The sequence below is a fragment of the Bactrocera latifrons genome, unplaced genomic scaffold, assembly GCF_001853355.1.
Source record: "Bactrocera latifrons isolate USDA-ARS-PBARC rearing strain unplaced genomic scaffold, ASM185335v1 scaffold_225, whole genome shotgun sequence".
Lineage (NCBI taxonomy): Eukaryota > Metazoa > Arthropoda > Insecta > Diptera > Tephritidae > Bactrocera > Bactrocera latifrons.
In genome coordinates, this window is record NW_017535797.1 from 458,235 (window position 1) to 477,595 (window position 19,361).

The following is a 19,361-nucleotide window of genomic DNA, read 5'->3' on the forward strand; positions in this document are numbered from 1 at the left end:
GAGCATTTAAATTCCATTATTTTTAAAACTAATTAAGCTATATTTAATAAAATCGAGCTTCAACATGAATAAAAGAAAAATGAATTCCATACACTGAAAAAAAAAGTTATTTCAGTTTCTTAATGTAGCAAAATTCATCAGCCACCCTGTATAATGCATTTCGTTTCATAATGATTCATTAAGTTTACCTTTTTTGTCCTTTTTTATTTCTGATAAAAAAAATGATAGAGAGTTTGGTATTGTCTCATGAACGTTGTTAAACATTTTATCACTAGCCGGATACATTTCATTATCATAATCCTGCGTCCGGATGTGTCGTCGTAAAATTTCACCAGCAGCTTTCAAAATACGGTATTCTTCTTCTCACTATCTTTTGACCTCTGACTGTACCAGTTATCGGTCAATATTTCGTATTGTTGTTTTTTAAAACGTCTTATTGTATTGGATCCAAATTTATTGGAGAATACAATATTATCTTCATAATGATTCGTTAACCTCGTTTTTATTGTTTTATCGTCAGGAATATGTTCAATTGTTACAATACTTTTTAATTCTGCCAGTGAAAACTGACAGTCATCGTTTTCTTCATTGCTGCATCTACTTGTATTGTGACTGGATGAATTTTTTCCTCTCTCTGGGTCTGTTTTACGGTATTTTTTAAACGAATATAACAATCCGCGTGATACTTAGCTTCCTCAGCTACTAAATCTAACACGCCTATAATTCTTTTATGGATTTTGCGACAATATTCACCTCTCTCTTCACTTATCAAATTTAATATCGTTTTCTTGAAATCAGAAGTAGTTACGTAGCTAATTTGTTGTCTTGACGATTTGGATTTTCTTTTTTCCTTCATTTCATCCATTTCTTTTTCACATAAAAAGCACCTATTTTTCCAATCAAAATCAATTGAAGTAGCCGCTCGAAGTTTTTTTTTTAGGAGAGCATGCTGGTGTGGTGTTTTTTATTTTTTTTTTAATAAGAATGAATGCACCCTTTATTGATATATTTTTGTCTGCAGACTGAATGCACGTAGACAAATTCGCGAGTATTTAAATACTGAGAAAGTCCATCCGCTCTTTCCGCAGAAACAGCTTTCAGTGTTGATATTCCTCTAGTGACTTTTATAATATCTCCTAGTTCAGAAGTTAATTCAGAACTACATCCGATTTTGTCACAAATGAGGCAATAATTACTTATATTACAACTATTCGAGGGTTCATCCATTTTTATACGAATAATAAATATTTACTATTTATACCACTATTTTTAAACTTTGTAAAACTCAGTAATGTTCAGTTATTAATTTTTATCACGCTCACTGCACAGTAATATATATATTAATTGTAAATCAATCATTTTTTTTTTTTTGGTGCGAACAACAGCTGCTATGTACGTATTAAGCCTAGCACGTTGCCAAGTGTACTATTCCGTTAGGGCCCGCATTAACAACACTCAACATGAAGGTCGGGGAGCGGAATAGAGGGGACATTCCCCTCCGGGACCTTCATTTTTATACCTGCAGTCCCTCAAGAACTTAGATCAAGTTTGTAATAGCTCTTCTTTTTAAAATATAATTTTAAACTACTATAAATTAAGAAAACTCCAAAAAATAATTATTATTTATAATAATATTTAAAAAATTGAGATCGGCCAATTTTTTTTTACATTTTTCGATATACTATTAAAAACACATTTCCAAAGTTTTGTAAAGATTCATTGACAGTCCCTGGATTCCGAGGTATAAACCTTACGGCGCTCCACTATGTGTGAAACAGGCGAATGTTCGAAAATGCTTATATTAGTTATATGGAGAGTATGTCAAGTTTTGGAACAATTTTATCCTTTTTAGGCACAAAGATACACTGTTATAAGTAAAATACACTCTCTCATTTTCACTAAGACAACTCAAATAATGGCCGATATCTGCGGTATAAAGTCACCTAGAAGTTCGAAAAGCTATATAATAGGTAGATGGGGAGTAAAGGAAGTATTGATCCGATTCAACTCTTTTGTAAAACACATACATACTACTATGAGGAAAGGATTCTCTCTGAATTTCAATTATATATCTCGCACATTGACCGATATTTTCGGTGAAAAGTCAACTATATGCACTGGGCCCATATATTCGGTACCCAGGGGCTAGAAAAGTTTTTGTTGGATTTGGACTGCAAGAGTTTAAAAAAATAAAGACCAAAAACCATTAACTTCTGTCGCACTAAATCTATAATACTCTACAGAGGCGAATTTCTTAAAACATGAAAGAGTATAAAAAATGTTGTCTTGATCATGGTCGGCTAGTTTGTATGGCACCATGATAGCCCTATCTGAACAATACGTTCAATATTTTGTAAAGATATCTCGTCAAATAAAAAAGTTGTCCACACAAGGCAGCTATGTTATAATAGTCAGAAGGAAACGTTGCCTTGAACAAAAATTCATATTAAATTTAGTGAAGATTTTGCGTCATCAGTTTGATATCAGTATGTTTATCTGTGCGAAAATGAGTTTCGAAAAAAGAGCCAATTGACTGACTACCAAAAATTGCTCAGAATCCAACATTCGAAGGACATCATTAAAGAGGTCAAAAAGAAAAAACAACTTCCTTTACCATATTGTGACTGGTGACGAAACGTGGTATTTCCAATAAGATCCCGAAACGAAACGCCAGAGTGCTGAATGGAAGGCACCGGACGAGCCGAAACCCCGAAAATAGCACATGGAGAGACAAAAGTGAAGACAATGCTGATTTTTTTTATGATTCCAAGGGTATTGTCCACAAAGAATTTGTTCCACTCGGCCAAAACGTGAATGCGCTATTCTACCTTGGAGTATTGAAACGTTTGGTGCGCCGTATTCGGCCCGAATATCGCGAAGATGAAAGTTGGCGTTTGTTGCACGATAATGCGCCGTCTCATTGATCGACGCTTGTCACTGATTATTTGACCAAAAATTTTAACCATTAACCACTACCCGTATTCACCTGACATCGCACCGTGCGACTTCTTCCTTTTCGAAAAAATGCATTTGAACATGAAAGGAAGCGTTATGCAACATAGAGGCAATTCAAAAGGTTTGCACCGGCATACTGGCGGCCATACCGGCCAACGAGCTAAAACACTCTTTCGACATGCTTTTGGACCGTGCAAAAAGCTGTATTGAAGCAGAAGGAGACTATTTTGAATTAAATAAATTTATTTTGCCGAAAAAGCCATTTATTCTATTTTTTTTTTTAAGTCCTGTTTACTCTGGAACGCACCTTGTAGTACTCCGATATGGGTGGTTCCGACAAATGAGCAGCTTCTTGAGGAGAAAAGACCTGTGCAAAACTTCAGAGTGATAACTAAAACTTTAAGGAACTATTTCGCTTATACACAGGCGGATATATAGAAAAGAAAAAATAATAATAAGAAATAAAGTTATTATATGCGTAAATCTTCTCTCTTAAATAGCTAATTAGTGTCACAGTGTTATTTGTATTGTACGAGGCAATAAACAACAAAATTGAATAAGTGCCTTGAAGTGCATTGAAAAATATAATAAATAATGCAAATAAGTATATGGAAATAGTCGTTATACATATATGTATGCATGTACAAATGTGTATGTATTCTGTATGCATATGCATTATATATAGTTCATATATATATGTTGCATTGGTTCCCTTATTAAAAAGCCATTTGCGCCTCTAGTCAATTAAAAAATTCTAATTCAGCTATGCGAACCACCGAAAATGGTTGCCTAAACGGTGGTCAATGGACGCATTACTTCCGCACTACACAACAAATACGACGAACAACCTCGCTAGCGCAGACGCATGCGTCGTCACAATGCAAAGCACAGTAAAAAAAAAATAAAACTAAAAATAAAGATTAAAAAAAAATAAAAAATAGTTGCTTGTTGATTCATTAAGAGGCAGACAAGTGAAGCGCAATGGCACGCAAAGTTTGCAACGTCATTGAGCGACACGCTTTTAATACAAAATGTGCTTTTCCACAACTACCAACACAAATACTAATACATACAACTATATATCTACATAAATATGTAGTTTAGATGTATGTGTGGTGATAGAGGAAGTAGGTAATAGCACCAGCGTTGGTACAAGCAAAGTTCGGATGGCCATTACTACGCATTGGAGACAGGCCAAATTGCCCGTCATCGACCCCTTATCCACATTTTTTTTTAAAGCTTAGCCATTTTTATGATTTTATCCACAAATGTGTTTCAAGCTTCGATTTTACTTTTAGTTTAAGTCCCACTTAGGCTAGCCAACCCGCTACGTTGATTGCATTTCAATTGATTTTGATTATTTTTTGTTTTTGTTTTATTTTATTTCTTTAATTTGTATGCAAGTTACCGCTTGGCGTTGTTGGCTTGCCTAGTTGTTTTTGTATCGTTTACCTTGAACCTCAAAGGGTCGCACGTGCGCTAGGTCGACTTAGATATGTAATTTAATAGATGTGTGTAATTTTAAAAGTGCAATCAATTTTGTATGCATGCATATTAGGGTGTATCAATTTTAGCCAACTTTTTTTCAACTATAAAACGAAGAACTTTCAAGAAGGTAAAATAGAAGCCTGGTAAATTTCGGGTTAAACACGTCAACAAAATAATGGAATTGGTGTTTGAGAATCAACGATTAGTCGGCAGAGATCTTACTAGGATCGTTGGAATATCGAAAAAATCAGTGAAAACCATTTTGAAAGATCATTTAGGCCTGAGAAAAGTGAAAACTCGATTGTTTGCTAAATCACTAAATTCTTTCAAAAATCAGTGTCGCATTAACATCTGTGAAACAATGCTTTCCGACTAACAGGATATCATGAAAGGTATTATTACTGGCGACGAGTCATGGATCTATGCTTACCACCTGAAAACAGACGATTAATCGACCGAATATCCTGGCAAAGGTCAGCTGAAGCCGAAAAAGCCAACTCAAAGCGGGTCAAAAATCAAAATTATTACGGAATTTGTCTAAACAACTATTTCGAGGATTGGAAAAAACGTTAGCTTAATAGTATTTTGCTGCCAAAGGAAATTACTTTGATGGGGACTACATAGATTTTCAAGAATAAATGAAGAATTTTAAAATTATGAACGAAGTCTTACTATTTATTGTTCATAGTAGCACATAGTACACGCAAAAAATTTTATGGTACATTTGTAAAAAATCAAAAAAATTTATTTATTTGTCAATTTTTGCCAATATAAATATTTCATTTTTATTTTTATAATGAAGGTGCTTTTGTTTATGTATATAAATGCTCATAAAAATATATTTATTTTAAATATTTTATTTATCTTAGCAGAAAATTGCGATTGTAAAGTGCATAAAGCGTAAATATTTTATATTGAGAAAATCTTTTTTTTTGTCTTTTTACTATTTTGCTGCGTTTTATGCATTTACTTATACTAAAAGTCTACTTATTATTTCATTCACATCAGTTGAGTACGCTTTTATTGTAAATGCGACTATTGTTGAACAATCAAAGCCTAGCTCAACTGATCTTGCTTGTGCACACACACGCATACATGCATACATGCATACTGCTACAGCATTTACCCACGTGCAGAGCAGGTAACAGACTATTACTTGACTGATTGATTAAGTAACTGATCAGCAGAGCGATTACTTTGTAAATTATATTTGCAATTAAATTGAGTAAAATTAAAAAATTAAATTGTTATTAAACAAAGAAAAAAGGAAAGAGATAAGAGAGAAAGGATATAGTCAATGAAAGAAATTATAAACAAATAAAAACTGAAGTATTAAGATAAAAATACATATAAAATATAGAAACTATGAACAAAACGAATGTATACGAAATTTAAATGAAAGTAATAATAATAATCACACAACAAAACAGAATTAAGGGGTCAGTAGGGTAATATTTTTTAATTTCTTTTTATATTTTTTTGCAGCTTCTGTTCCTTTATAACCTTAGAATTAATGTAGAAACCCACTTTACCATTGGAAGGTTTCGAAAAAGGCGCACAGATAATAATACCGCTGGACGTTCGGAGCATCCGAGTGTATACCTCAAACTTTAAACGCGTTTTTTTCACAACACATTTTTTTAAACTGGCAGTCGTGATTCCGGCCGAACTACTCAACCGATTTGCTTATTTTTTTTTTAATATTCACAAAACGCCTGGCTATCGTCCCTATATTTTTTATAATTTATTGACAATGTTATGACAAAATTTATGTAAAAAAAAAAGATGGGAATATATTAAAAAAAAAAGTTAATTACTTTTTTATTTATCAAAATTTTTTTATGATTCTAGTAGGGACGATAACCATTCACGTACTTTTTAAGAATAAATTTAAAAAATAAAAACTCATCTCAATCACTTCGGCTTCACCGAAGCTAATATACCCTTCACAGGTGCAATTCTTTTAGTAACTATGTGTCCAGTGTGTATGCCATCTATATGCTCTAGTGATCCGGTCTGAACAATTTTTTCGGATATTACATTGTTGCCTTAGAAATTAATCTATATCAAAGTTCGTAAATATATCTTTTCAAATACAAAATTTTTTCATACAAGAACAGACACACGGGCAGACAACAGACGGACATGGCTGAATCGTCTCAGCTCAACATACTGATAATTTATATATATACTTTATAGGGTCTCCGACGCTTCCTTCTGGATGTTACATACTTCGTGATAAACTTAACATACCCTGTTCAGGGTATAAAAAACAGGCCAACCTTTGCGAATGTTAAAAACGGCTCACGGTGATTAATTTTTATAAAAAACTAAGTCAAAGAGTGGTACAAAGCCTTCAAAGACGTTCGGTTGAAGACATGACTCGATCTGGACGACCTTCGACCTCTTCAACTGATGAAAATATTTTTAAAAAAAATTAAGCATAGGTGATACAAAATCGTCAGGTAAGTCCTAGAGACATCTATCTCGAGTCCTTTCGATTGATTTTGGTGGATATTTTGGGTATGAAACGCGTTTTTGTTCGACTCTTCCCGATAAAGGGGCATTTTTTTTTCAAAGGAGTAGAATTTTGTGACTGAATTTAAAGCCGAAAACGTAATGAAACCCATTTATTAACCAGCGTATTCACCAGATTTAGCTCCGTGTGATTTTTCATTGTTTACCCGTTTTCATTCGATGGAAGAGTTAAAACAAAATTCGCTGAAGAAGCTGAAGGCCATCCCAAAAAGTGTTTATAAAAAGTATTTCAAGGTTTTACATCTGGTGGAGATCACTTTGAAGGCGACAAAATGAATATTGATGAATAATCAATTAATATTTTAATTTTTTGAGAAAATCACACAATTCATGTCGATTCCGATGCAATCATAACCTTGCATTGTTGAAATCATCCCATCAACATAGTAGGCACTATTACAGATTATCCAAACTCACATTAAAATGTTGAAAATTGCAAAACCTCCCAAGTAACGAGTCGACGAACAGGGACTGTAGAATCTCCTTTAGTTTAGAAAATATGAGCTATCAATGATAGGAGGGGTAATTATGAGCCTAATACTTGTTGGAAATCATATGCTCGTAAATGTGTCTTCACACAAGCGTAAACTTTATTTCTTAGCTGTGTAAAATATAAGGAGAATACTGTTCTGAAATATCTTTACGCCTCCTCATGGAATGTTGGCGTTTTGGGATTATTAGATGACTTCTTACTTCGCGTTTGATACTGCGTTCTTTCCAATGTTATCACAGTCAATTTAATTTCTAAATGGGTCGTCTATCTTCGCGGTTTGAAACAACCATGAACATACCCTTTAAAGAATTTGAGTGAAAGCATATTGGTTTACGAGTTATCAAGGTTCAAACTGTTTCCATGCAGACTATTCACGTCGCTCAGTCAAATTTAAATATATTTGTTCTTAAAAGTAGTGTTTTTTTATTGGTTTTGGCATGTTTCGAAATTACAAAAGATATTCGAAATCTGTAAATTGTTACAGCTCGCTTTGCTTACACAAGAATGTTTTTTTTTTTTTTTTTGGAGAAAGAATTCCGGACAGTCGTTATTAGCCTGAAAAACATATTTTTTCAACTTCTTTCAGAGTTTCAAAATATGATTTTTTTTTTGTTTTTGTTTCATGTTTTTGAACTTGAAGACTATTGGCCACCAGCAAAGTTTAAGAATTAATTATGGAAATGAAAAAAATGTATTCTGTTCTTCTGTGGAAGATATGTATATCATCTTTCTACATATTCATATATTTATTAATATTTATAGTAAGACATTCATCAACAAAGACTCCAAATATTTTTCATTACTCATATGTATATATATGTATATGTATGTACATATGTGTAATCTATAAAATTTTTACAAACATTTGTATATCAACACAACTTAATCATTAATGACGTGCTGACATACTACTATGTAGTTAGTACCTAATCTTTTGTGAGCACAGCTTGTATGTGTATGCATTTGTATAACAGAGTCAAAGTACAACTTTCTTTATTTTAATATCAATGTGTCATCCAAAGCATCATCAAAGAATCGAGATAAGAGTGCTTAATTCTTTATTGACATTACATATTTACACAAATATTAATATACACATACATATGTATACATACATGTATATGTATAATTACGCGTTTATTAATTAAGTAAAATGCAAATAAAATAATATTTATAAATAATTACATTTTGAACAGCTGTTGGCGTGAATTTCGAAAGTTTGTATATAGAAATACAAATATATAAAACGGTAAATATGTGTTGTATAAAATCGTACTAGAATTGAATACACATGTTATGTACATACATACGTATATATACATATGTATATTGTAGCACTTAGTTGGTAGACTTTGCAAAACTCGCTTTACTGGATAGTCAACTTTAAAAGCAAAAATATGGCAAGAATGAAGTATCCTATGACATTCATACATACAATATATAAATATGCATTTGTGCAACGGGTGATCCAAGTGGAGGACCTTTTTTTTCATAGTCTTGTTTTGACACATCACGCGTGAGTAGTGTCAAGCTTCTCTTGCTATTTTTGTTCAGTATTGTTTGGCATTTCATCATGAAAACACTTACGCCTGCATAACGTTTACAAATCGTTCGACTTTATGACAAAAATTCACGTTCTCTAAAGAATGTGTTTGGCCCGCTTCGCTTAACTATTCGAAACAACATCACCCATTTCAGCATTCATTATTGGATAATATTCAAACGAATAGCCAGCCGCAGCTGAGAGTGTACACGAAGACTGTGGAGAGTCGATACGACGCCGTTCGCAGCAACTTGGACTGACGTATGGAACGACTTTCCGGATTTTATGTCGAGATCTGAAATTTAAAGCGCTCTCTATGAGCTCTTGGAAAAAACGAAGCAGTTCCGACGTTTTTGAGCCGAATTTCTTCAACGATGTGGCCCATTCGTGGCTCAATGGGTATGTAAACAAACAAAATAGCCGCATTGTAGACCGGTGGAATCATCGGACCTTCAAAAATAATGTCAGTCAGAACGTACCCGTCAATTACGAGCGATATCGCGCTATGATAGCCGTACGTGAAATTGAAACTCGTGCTCTCGGTGACATTTGGTTTCAACTAGACCGCACCACTTTCCACTCACGGCATGAATCAATGGATTTATTGAGAAAATACTTCGGTGAGCATATAGTATATAGCCACCAAGAGCATGTGATATCACGCCGTTAGACCGCTTCCTGTTATGATATGTAAAGTTTAAAGTCTATGTGGACAATCCCGCTTCAATTCAGTCCTTTGAGAAAAACATCACGCTTGCCATTCGCCAGTTGTAAGTTGAAATGCTCTAATGAGTCATCGAAAATTGGACTCAATGGATGGAAGATCTGATAGCCGCGGGCAACATTTCAAAGAGTTAAATTTCATACAAATAAATAAAACTGTGTAGAAATCTATATTTTACAACATTTTGAAAAATTTTATGTTTTAATGAAAACTTCTACAACTCAAAGTCTCTCTGGAAGTTTTTTGTGGAATATGGTGATTCGTGTTAAAGAAGTTCAACTGTATGTACAATTGTATCTACAAAAGTAGTAATTACATAAATATCTTAAGCCAATACACGCAAAGACCAACAGCACAACATTTTGACTCTTTGGACTCGGTTGCAAGGTGTCAGTCATTGTGACACTTTTAGTGGTAACCGCTAATTGCAAAATCAACAATAGCTTCACCACATTAGTACATGCATACATACATATATACAATTGTAAGTACAAGATGGATGTAGGTCGAAGACAAATGAATTGCGCAGCCGCACACATCTAAAGCAAACCCGCACGCCTCCTCGCGAACGCGTTTTTTCTTACTTGCCAAGTGGACATAACCCCTTAAAAGCTGAACTGCTCTAGAGAGAGAAAAAAAGTTATACATGTACTGTGGTATTATATCTAGTATATACATATGTATACACTGAGTAGAATTTTTACAAAATATTAGAAACATGACAAAAAAAAGTAGTAGTTATATACATGTATTCAATAAACTTGAGAATTCTAGCTATGAGTAAACGATTGAGGTAATATCCAAGCTTTTTTTGCTGATGAACGATATACCGATTATGAATACTTAAAAATTTGGGGCCTTTGTGGGACTACGTTCTTTCCAACAGCTTAATGAGACGAGAACAGTTTCCACATAAAGTATATCCTGTTGGTTTCAATGAAGATGTGCTTTAACATTTCACCAGAATTTCAAAGGAATCAGTGTTCTCAATAACACACAGTATATCTAAGTAAAATATTGAGTCACTATTTAAGGTTTATTGGCAAACAAAGAGAGTAATTAAAAGTAGAAAATATGAGTCCAAAAATATAGTTGAATATTCGAGACGAATGTATATTTTTAAAAAAGATTCCGTGGACTTTAAAGATATATTCAATCTTTCGCAATACGTTCAACACTTCTCGCGCCAGTGTTTATTAGTAATAAATCGTGTGTATAAAAAAAAAAAAATTTCAAATAATGGTTTTCCTTTATTATTTGTTTAATTTTTCGTTCGTGATTCTACAAAATGTCGCAAGGAAGCCAAAAGAAACATATGTGGCTTTCAAGAAAAAAAAATTAAAGAGAGGATTGGAGCAAAAACTACTAGAAAGTTAACTACTAGAAGAATTCATCAGTTCCTAGAAAATGTTAAAAATTGTATATAATAAAAAAAATTTAAAAAGTTTTACTAAAAACGCACGGATTTAAATTTTTTTAATACTTTCTTTCGTCGCATCGCGAATTAATATACAATATGTGCTAAACGTTCATACTGATAATGCGATTCGAATTACAAAATATTTAAATATTTTCCAACACGGAACGCGATTCATCAATATTGCATATTCAACGTTCAATAAATATCAAGAACCTGGATCGCGGTCAATATGTGTATGTATGTTGAATGTGTAACAGTCGTTTTACAAACGATTGTATCTAATGAATTCGACCATCTATAACAAACAAATGTATAAATCGTTTCAATGTAACTAGTTTGTCAAAAAAAAGCGAGAAGTCATAATCTGATTTAGAGTGAGATCAAGAAATATAGAAACCAAACATGTACAATTACGCGAATGTATGTATGTATGTTCGTCTGCTTATAAAGAACTTTCTAAACGCTCAATAAAAAATCAACGCTACGACTGCGTATTCTAGCATGAAAATGTAATACACTTTTGGGATTGCCAAATATAAAAGTAAACAAAACTAAAAATGCTCCATATTTGACTAACCACAATACGGTTACAGTTTGTTAGATATAAAAACTGTATTTATAAAAACAAAAAAAAAGTTCAACTCTTTGGCATTCTCTCCGCGAAAATATTAACCTGTTATGAGTTTATGTACATATTTTATTTAAATAATTTTCTGCTGCTGTCTATACCTACTCTATGACTTTTAGACACAACACAAAAAAACAATATTTTTTTTTTTTTTAATATGTGCATATGTTCAAAAATGAGCAGTGTAGTGGTGCAACTCACGTCAGATCACGCTTCGATGTTACAGCTGCAATGTAAAACCAACGCCAGCCAACTTTCGTCACCAATACAGCGATCAGCGTGACGGCTACTGCCGGTGCAACCGTAACAAGCCAATTCATTGCGATTTTTGTTTTGTTTTCAAATGCAACAGTTTTCCACCACTTCTTAACCGGTTAAGATCAACAAAGCTAAGAGTGATTGCAGAACGCACTTTCGAAAATATTCAGGCGCGTACTTTAAACGAAAATTCAATATGTATGATTAATTTAATTAATTAACACCACGAACAAAACACACATCTATGGCATACGTTGTTCGCACGAGATGTGGCCAGATGGACTAACACGCAAGGCAACGAAAAATATTCACTCGCCTTTGGAATCAACGAGCGAACCGCGCACAATGGCGTAACAGCAACGACTGAAACGCACAGAAACCAAACGCGTCCATAGTAATGAACATAAAATAATACAAATTCTGACGTGTTGCTTCGTTCGCATTCATGTTTGTTCCTATGTTTGACAGTGTCTCACATATAAAAAAAAAAAAAGTAAATGAATATAAAAAATAAGAAATAAAAACAAAAGATAATGTTAAGTAAAGTGTTCCAAGTGTTACCATACATCTATTATTCAATATACTTAACACTTTTGTATTTGTATTCGTGCTTGGTCCGCAATTCCAAATGTTCCAACACGCATCCACAACCTCTGTGTAGGTCTTCCACCCCCCGTTATTTAGCAAATGATTTCATTCAAGAGTCAACACAGTTAATATTAGTATTGGTGTTATTCTCCCTCTCTGCCTCTCTCTCTATCAATCAGTACTCAGCCAACTTTACTTTTGAGCATTATGCTCTTTATCACTCAACAACTTAGCTCCACAATGATCTTTTCAATTTTGCTTTCATAAATATTTGCATTGAAATTATCAGTGGAGCATAGAGAAGTGCTCCCCAATGTATTGAATATGTTACGCTCACAAACATTCAACAACATGGGGTATTCACAAGTGTTTGGAAAATTTAATCCTAACAAATAGTGACGTAAGGTTTAGTAAATAAAAACGTATAATTTTGTCATTAAGGGGTTATATCTACATGCATTTGCAGAATTGTATATCAGTAAAAACTTTAGATTCCCTTGTTCCCGTAGCCGTTCTCCAGGAGGATCTCCAAAACAAAGTGTCTGGCGGAGAGGAAAGTTTTTTTTTTGTTTAAAATTAGCTCAAGTCAAAAAAACCAAGGTATAATAGACGAATGATCAAATTACTAGTCAAAACTTTGCCTTTTGACAAAACGTGACTTCCCAAATAAGTCGTTTCTTTGTAAATCTCTAAAAACAGCGTTTCGTTTAAGCGAATCATTCGCCATAGACAAGAAGATATAGTAATCACTTGGCGCCAGGCCCGAACTACATGATGGATGCATAAGAACCGAATTTTCTGTGGAGTCGCTATCGTTGAGGATGGCCTGACTTTGCACTGTTGGAACATAATTCCTCTCTTATTGGCTAAAGACGACCGCTTCTGTGCTCTACGACGGTTCAATTATTGATACTGCAGGTCCAAATACAGATCCCATTATACAACGTCAAATACAGATCCCATTACCCATCTATTTGTAAAATAATGGATTTCTTTATATAAAACTTGAAGTCAATTTAAGTAAGTAGTTTCGCAGATTAATCTCCAAACTTTCGTTTAGTATCTGTGTATACTGCGATATTTCTCCATACTACAGAGGCGTATCTTACTGATCTCACTCACAGTCACACAGTCGACCGAAGATGATATCGTTATCAGTTTTCGAGCTACATCGAAATAGTTTTTTTTTTCTAAGCATTGGCATCTCAGCATGCAAGAATAAAACTTTGAATTCTTAAAACTTGTTGGCTTATTTTATGAACCCCCAACTTAATTCAAAGCAATTTATTTTAAACCGATTGAGAATTACATACTAGTGATCAGTACGAAAATGAGCTTCGAACAAAGAGCCAACATTAAATTTTGTTCTAAAATTAGCAAAAATTTTACCGAAACGTTTCAATTGATCTAACAAGTGTATGGCGATGATTACCTATCCCGTAGCAGAGTTCCCAAGTGGTTTCAACGTTTTCAAAGTGGTAGTGAGGATGTAAAAGACGATCAACATGTGGGTCAATCAAAATCCGTGATCGCCGAAAATTGCATCGAAACTGTGCGTGAATTCATCAAAAATCAGACGAAATCATCATTGAAATTCATGGAAATGGAATTGAACATCTCCAAAACATCGATTTATCTCATTTGGGTTTACGAAAGGTATGTGAACGTTTTGTTTCGCACAAATTGACTGACGACCAAAAAACCGATCGACGCTTGTGACCGATTATTTTACCAAAAATCATGTTAAATTCTAAGATATAATATAATACAATTTCTATAAATCGGAAATGATAGAATAGAACTGCAACCAAATACGTGGTGCATCACGTAAAAAACTTGATGAGGTGGGAGTATATTCCTGAAACTAAAAATTAGTTGTTTGTATCATAACTGGCACAATAATCGGGCTACGTTATTGGTAGCTAAACTGTAGAGGTAGGTAGATAGGAGTGCAGCCCTGTTGTATTTCGAGCTCAATTAGCACTGGCTGTGCCATTTTGAGGCACTAGTCGTAGACCTTTTAAGTATTGCCATCACGTTTCACCTTCTCTTTCAATTCATTCTGTGGTATAGACAACTAATGTCCAACATTAAAGGTTTGGTGCTTCATTGATACCAAAAGTTCTGTCTCGAATCTGCGATAGGACTGGGCATTCACAGAGAAAGTGGAAAACTATTTCCTTATTTGTATTATGTGTTCTACTGCCTAATTTTGGTAGGAACTCCATTTCAATTCTTTTCCAACTTCTTGGGATGTAACACAGTTGAACGCTTGCTTGGTATATAGTTTCAAGCCTTTGAACCTTCGATTCTTCCAGCTTTTGCAGCATTATTGGCTTATCGTCTGGTCCTGCCGTTTTAAGTGGTGAGAAAGTATTTATGGCATATTTAATTTTCCTTTTGTCTACTATCAGGCCTAGGTAGTCAGCTGCGTTTGCCAGTAGTTCTGGTTAAACCTCGGTTGTTGCTCTTTGCTGACTCCCAGGGAAATGCGTTTTAATAAGTACCTCCAGAGATTCTTCTCCAGCGGAGGTCCAAGCATTTCCTTCCACCTTTATACAGACAGTATTGGTGTGTTCTTTGGATAACATTTTACAGTTTTGAATTTCCTGACCCCTTTTTTGTATCTTTTCATGATATCTTTATAGGGTTGCCATATTTTGGTTCTGAAACTCTCATGGAAAGCTTTCTTTAGTCATATTCTCAGGTTCTTAAGCTCACTGTTCCACCAAGGAGGACATTTTCTCTTTTTCAGAACTGTTAGCGGAGTGAATTTATTGAATGTTGTTGTTAAAATTTTTTCTATCCTTTCTACCTCTGTATCAAGTTCCTGAGGATTACTGATACTGTTATTGTCTCCTTTTTCAAGGCCTTTTGTTGCTATTTTAGCAAATTTTTCTCATGCTGTTCCTCTAGGGTTTCGATATTGGAGAGGAGTACCGATTTTCTGGCGAATTGGGAAGAGTACCCAGGAGTGATCCGACATAGAAGTCTAAAAACGTGAGGTCCAGTACTTCCTACCAACCAGTAAATCTTTTAGAGCTTGGGAAACTAAAAAACCGGCCTATCCTCCTTGTTACATATACTTAAATTTTTAATTAAAATATATTGAAGAGACTCACCTCTGGTGTTTGTATTGGAGCTTGCCCATAAGGTTGCATCTCACCCTATTAGGAAATCATACTTTTTTGTTGTTCTCAATTACTCTAATGAGTAATGCCGGTGGTATGTCCACTTCAGGAGCCATGTACGCTAAGACCAAGAAGAGATGGTTTTTCTTTTGCTCCACCTTTACAACCACGATATCTGCTGTGCTGTAATTTAGAAGGAGGAATGAATTTATACTTTTATTGATAAGAATGCATGCTCTTGATTTACCTTCGTTACGTGTGTAAAAATGTTACAGTTACTGCTGTTTGGGCCTTTAATGGTGTTTTCCTTAACCCAGGGCTTCTGTATAAGACTGATGTCGATGCCGCTCTCGTTAGTGAAGGTTGTCAAATTGGCTGTAGCACTATTCGAGTGCTGCAGATTATTCTGCACATATCTAAGGCTATTGTTTACCTTAGATTTCCTTGATGCCTCCGTTCCTTGGCAGCTGGCTAACGTCGTCGACCTCGTTCGTGTCATCTTTGTCAGCCGCTTTGTCGTAATGGAAGATTTTTATCCTGGCTTTGCGAATACCGAAGCTGATTTTGTTGTCAGCCTTCGTAAGAGCCTCTATGGACTCGTCGCAAATCTCCACTAGAATTGGTCTACTTGCTTTGTTTGGTTTCTCGTCCTTAATCAGCTGCCACTTATTTATGCCTGATATAGCCCTGTTTTGCAGCTTGATACACCTGAGGAGTTTTTCGCCTGAGTCCTCTAGCGGGGGTAGCCAAATGCGAGCATGAGGTCTCTTCGGGATATCCTTAGCGGGTATAAGACTCAGTTGGAGGCCTACAAAGGCGTTGCTAATTTTAGCAACGCTACCCGTTAGGAAATCTAGAGAGCTCTGGTTCGCGCATTTGATGACCCTGTAACCTCTAACTGTTTCAGAGGAGTCAAACTCTGGGTAAGGACCCGCAGGATTATCGAGTACATAGCTTAGCACCATACTCGACAATCTGACGTCGATCTCCACCCATCGTTCATGCACTGTGCTTGGTGAGGAGGAGTTGCTGTCTATAACGGCTACTTGTAGGCTATCTCTGACTACATCGCAGAAATGTCTTGCCACTGTTGAGCTGCGTTGTTCTCCTTCACTCCGCCTGGGTTTTTTGGGCAGAGTACCTTGCGATTCGGTGATTGGGCGTTTCCTTTCGCAATCCTCCACTATCCTTCTAAGGCGCTTGATTTCGTCCTCATCTACTGGGGTTCCGGCTGCCTGATCTTTGGCCTTCTTACCAAGTATAAAGACTGCTTGCTGGTACCGGCGTTTCCTCAGTTGATTCTGTGTTTTTTTGCGTTTCTTGCGTTGATTGCCTACTTTAGCCACCAGTGGACTTTGGTTGGTGCTAATGGCAGCTTTGGAAGTGGAGGCTTCCACTCTTGGGTTGGCGGTTTCCGCTGCTGTCACTACCGGTGTGCTGTTACTGATACGTCCGGTAGTACTCTTAATCGTCTCCTTACTAAAGGCGATTAGGTCATCCTCCTCGGATTTCATGATTGGATTCCGATATGTCGGTAGTAGTGTAGCTGTTCCCGTAATCGTCGTTATTGGCGTCAAGTTGGTTGTTGTTGCTGTATTTGTTGTTGCTGTAATTTCATTGTTCATTTTTGGTCCCACGAGTAGGCCGGAAAGGCTTGGTCACTCGTCCGCAGAGCCGGTATGCGTAGAGAAGGCATTAAATACCTCCGACCTCGCCCGGGCATCGGAGGGGACCGTTAGCGATCAGCTATTCATTACCGCCCGCTGATCATTCAGCCATCGGCACGGGTACCTCAACACCTTGGCTTAGGGTGGTGTTGGTGCGGGTATCCTCACACTTCCACAATAAGAGATGGGCGTAAAACCGAGTGTTTACTCATCCATATCACCATTGTGGGAATTATGAGGTGTCCCTCTTGGTTCGTAAGAGTAGAGTGCGTTTCCATTTGGGATCCGCACATTACTATTACTTAAGCCCCTTTGCCACGTCAAGGCGACCAACTTAAAGGAGAAAAAATGTAAGATTGAGGAAATTAATTAATAATTAATAGTTCTCCTCAGACAAATGGATGAATTTTAAATCATTAGATACTGTTGTTGATGAAAATGAAACGAAAAGAGTCTAGATACATCCAACAGGCAACAATACCCATAAAAAAAGTTGTTAGCTCGGAAAGCTCTTCAAAGAAGTGGTTTTGGGGCCATCATTCAAACGAAGAAACATGCTCTCTCTCTAAGAAAAATATTAAGGCACGTCTAAGCTTTTGTACAGGCACATAAAAACTGGTCCATAGAAGATTGGAAAAATGTTATCTGGTTGGATCAATCGCTTTCAATTGTATGGTAAACATGTGTCGTTCACATAAAAACCTTCAACAACATCATGTGCGACAAACTGTAAAATGTAGTGGAGACAGTCTCATGGTACGGGACCGCGTGATCACTGGAATTATGGAAAAAGAAGATTATTTAAATATATTACAGTCAAATAATTATACGAATATTATCATTTTTGAGGTAGCCAGAAACCCTAGTTTTGTTTAATTTACGTATTTTTGTTTTACTACATTTTGAAATTTTTCGACAAACAAGCATATCTGCCAAAATACACTCGTGGCCACGGAAACCTTACCACGCAAAATTTTTAAGTGTTGTGCTTATTGGACAATACTTGATAGCGATAATTTTTGCGGTATAGAAATTTTATATTTAGAAATAAGTTGATGACATATTATTTATCAAAAATATTAACACTTAAAAACAAAACACAATCAGATATAGATTAAATCAATTTAAAGTTAGGTAGCTTTACAAAATGAGCTCGAAATGTAAGAGACTGACATGCGATGAAAAAATTATATATACTTTTTAATTGAATTTCATTTAATCATAATAAATAAATAATTATAATTAGATAATATAATTTAGTCTCCTTATGCTTATTAAAAATATAAAAAAAATTGAGAAAATCCTGAACGAACGATAAAGTCCGAAAAAAATTTAAGAAAGTATAGTGGTAAGATTTGCGTGGCCACGAGTGTGTCTTTTTTCAAAATTTAAAAATTTGGGATTTAATCTAAGAGTTTTAACGTCGCAAATACGGTGACAACGGAGAGCAAAGTGCTGTAATAAGGATGTACCTAACCTACTACTTCTTAATTGTTATTATATTCGATATTAGTGTTTCTTACCTGCTTATATTTTTTGTTAACTATCCGTTTTATGCACATTTTGGTGCGATATACTATATTTTATAAAGTACGGGAAACCAGGAAAGAAAAAAAAAAAAACATATTGATGTATGAATATATTGAATAATAGGAATATAAGATATCACCTACAGTGTGACTAACATGGTAAATCGCGTAAATCCAGGAACACGACTGTTTGAATGTCTCCAATCCGAAAAAACTGGTTTTTAATACAGATCGTAGTAGGAAGATCATCGGTTCTAGGATTAAAAAGAGATTTTACAATTATTTCAACTTGGTTCTCTAGGCATTAATACAGCTCAGATTTGACTTAACTCGGTTAACGGCAACATCTGTCAAATTTGTAGAAAAAATGCAGCGCTTTTATGTCAAACTCCATTTGCT

General features: G+C 35.0%; 2 protein-coding genes across 3 annotated transcripts in view; both read right to left on the reverse strand.

Annotated features, from left to right (window-relative positions):
- LOC108968693 (long-chain fatty acid transport protein 4-like) overlaps positions 1–16,203 on the reverse strand; it is a 30,940-nt gene extending 14,737 nt beyond the window's left edge. Inside the window, exons 1-2 of one of the 2 annotated variants that reach the window (XM_018932867.1) lie at positions 16,014–16,203; positions 15,758–15,949 (exon numbers count right to left, since the gene is read on the reverse strand). In XM_018932867.1, the coding sequence (XP_018788412.1) occupies positions 15,758–15,786 (29 nt within the window). In that variant the 5' untranslated portion in view covers positions 15,787–15,949; positions 16,014–16,203. Of the gene's footprint in view, positions 1–11,990; positions 12,427–15,757; positions 15,950–16,013 lie in introns of those variants that run through there. The other variant, XM_018932866.1, reaches the window with a different exon arrangement.
- On the reverse strand, positions 16,201–17,391 carry LOC108968680. The gene has a single exon (XM_018932840.1). It carries the CDS (start codon positions 17,389–17,391, stop codon positions 16,201–16,203), a length of 1,191 nt encoding a protein of 396 aa, XP_018788385.1.
- Positions 17,392–19,361: the final 1,970 nt, after the last annotated feature.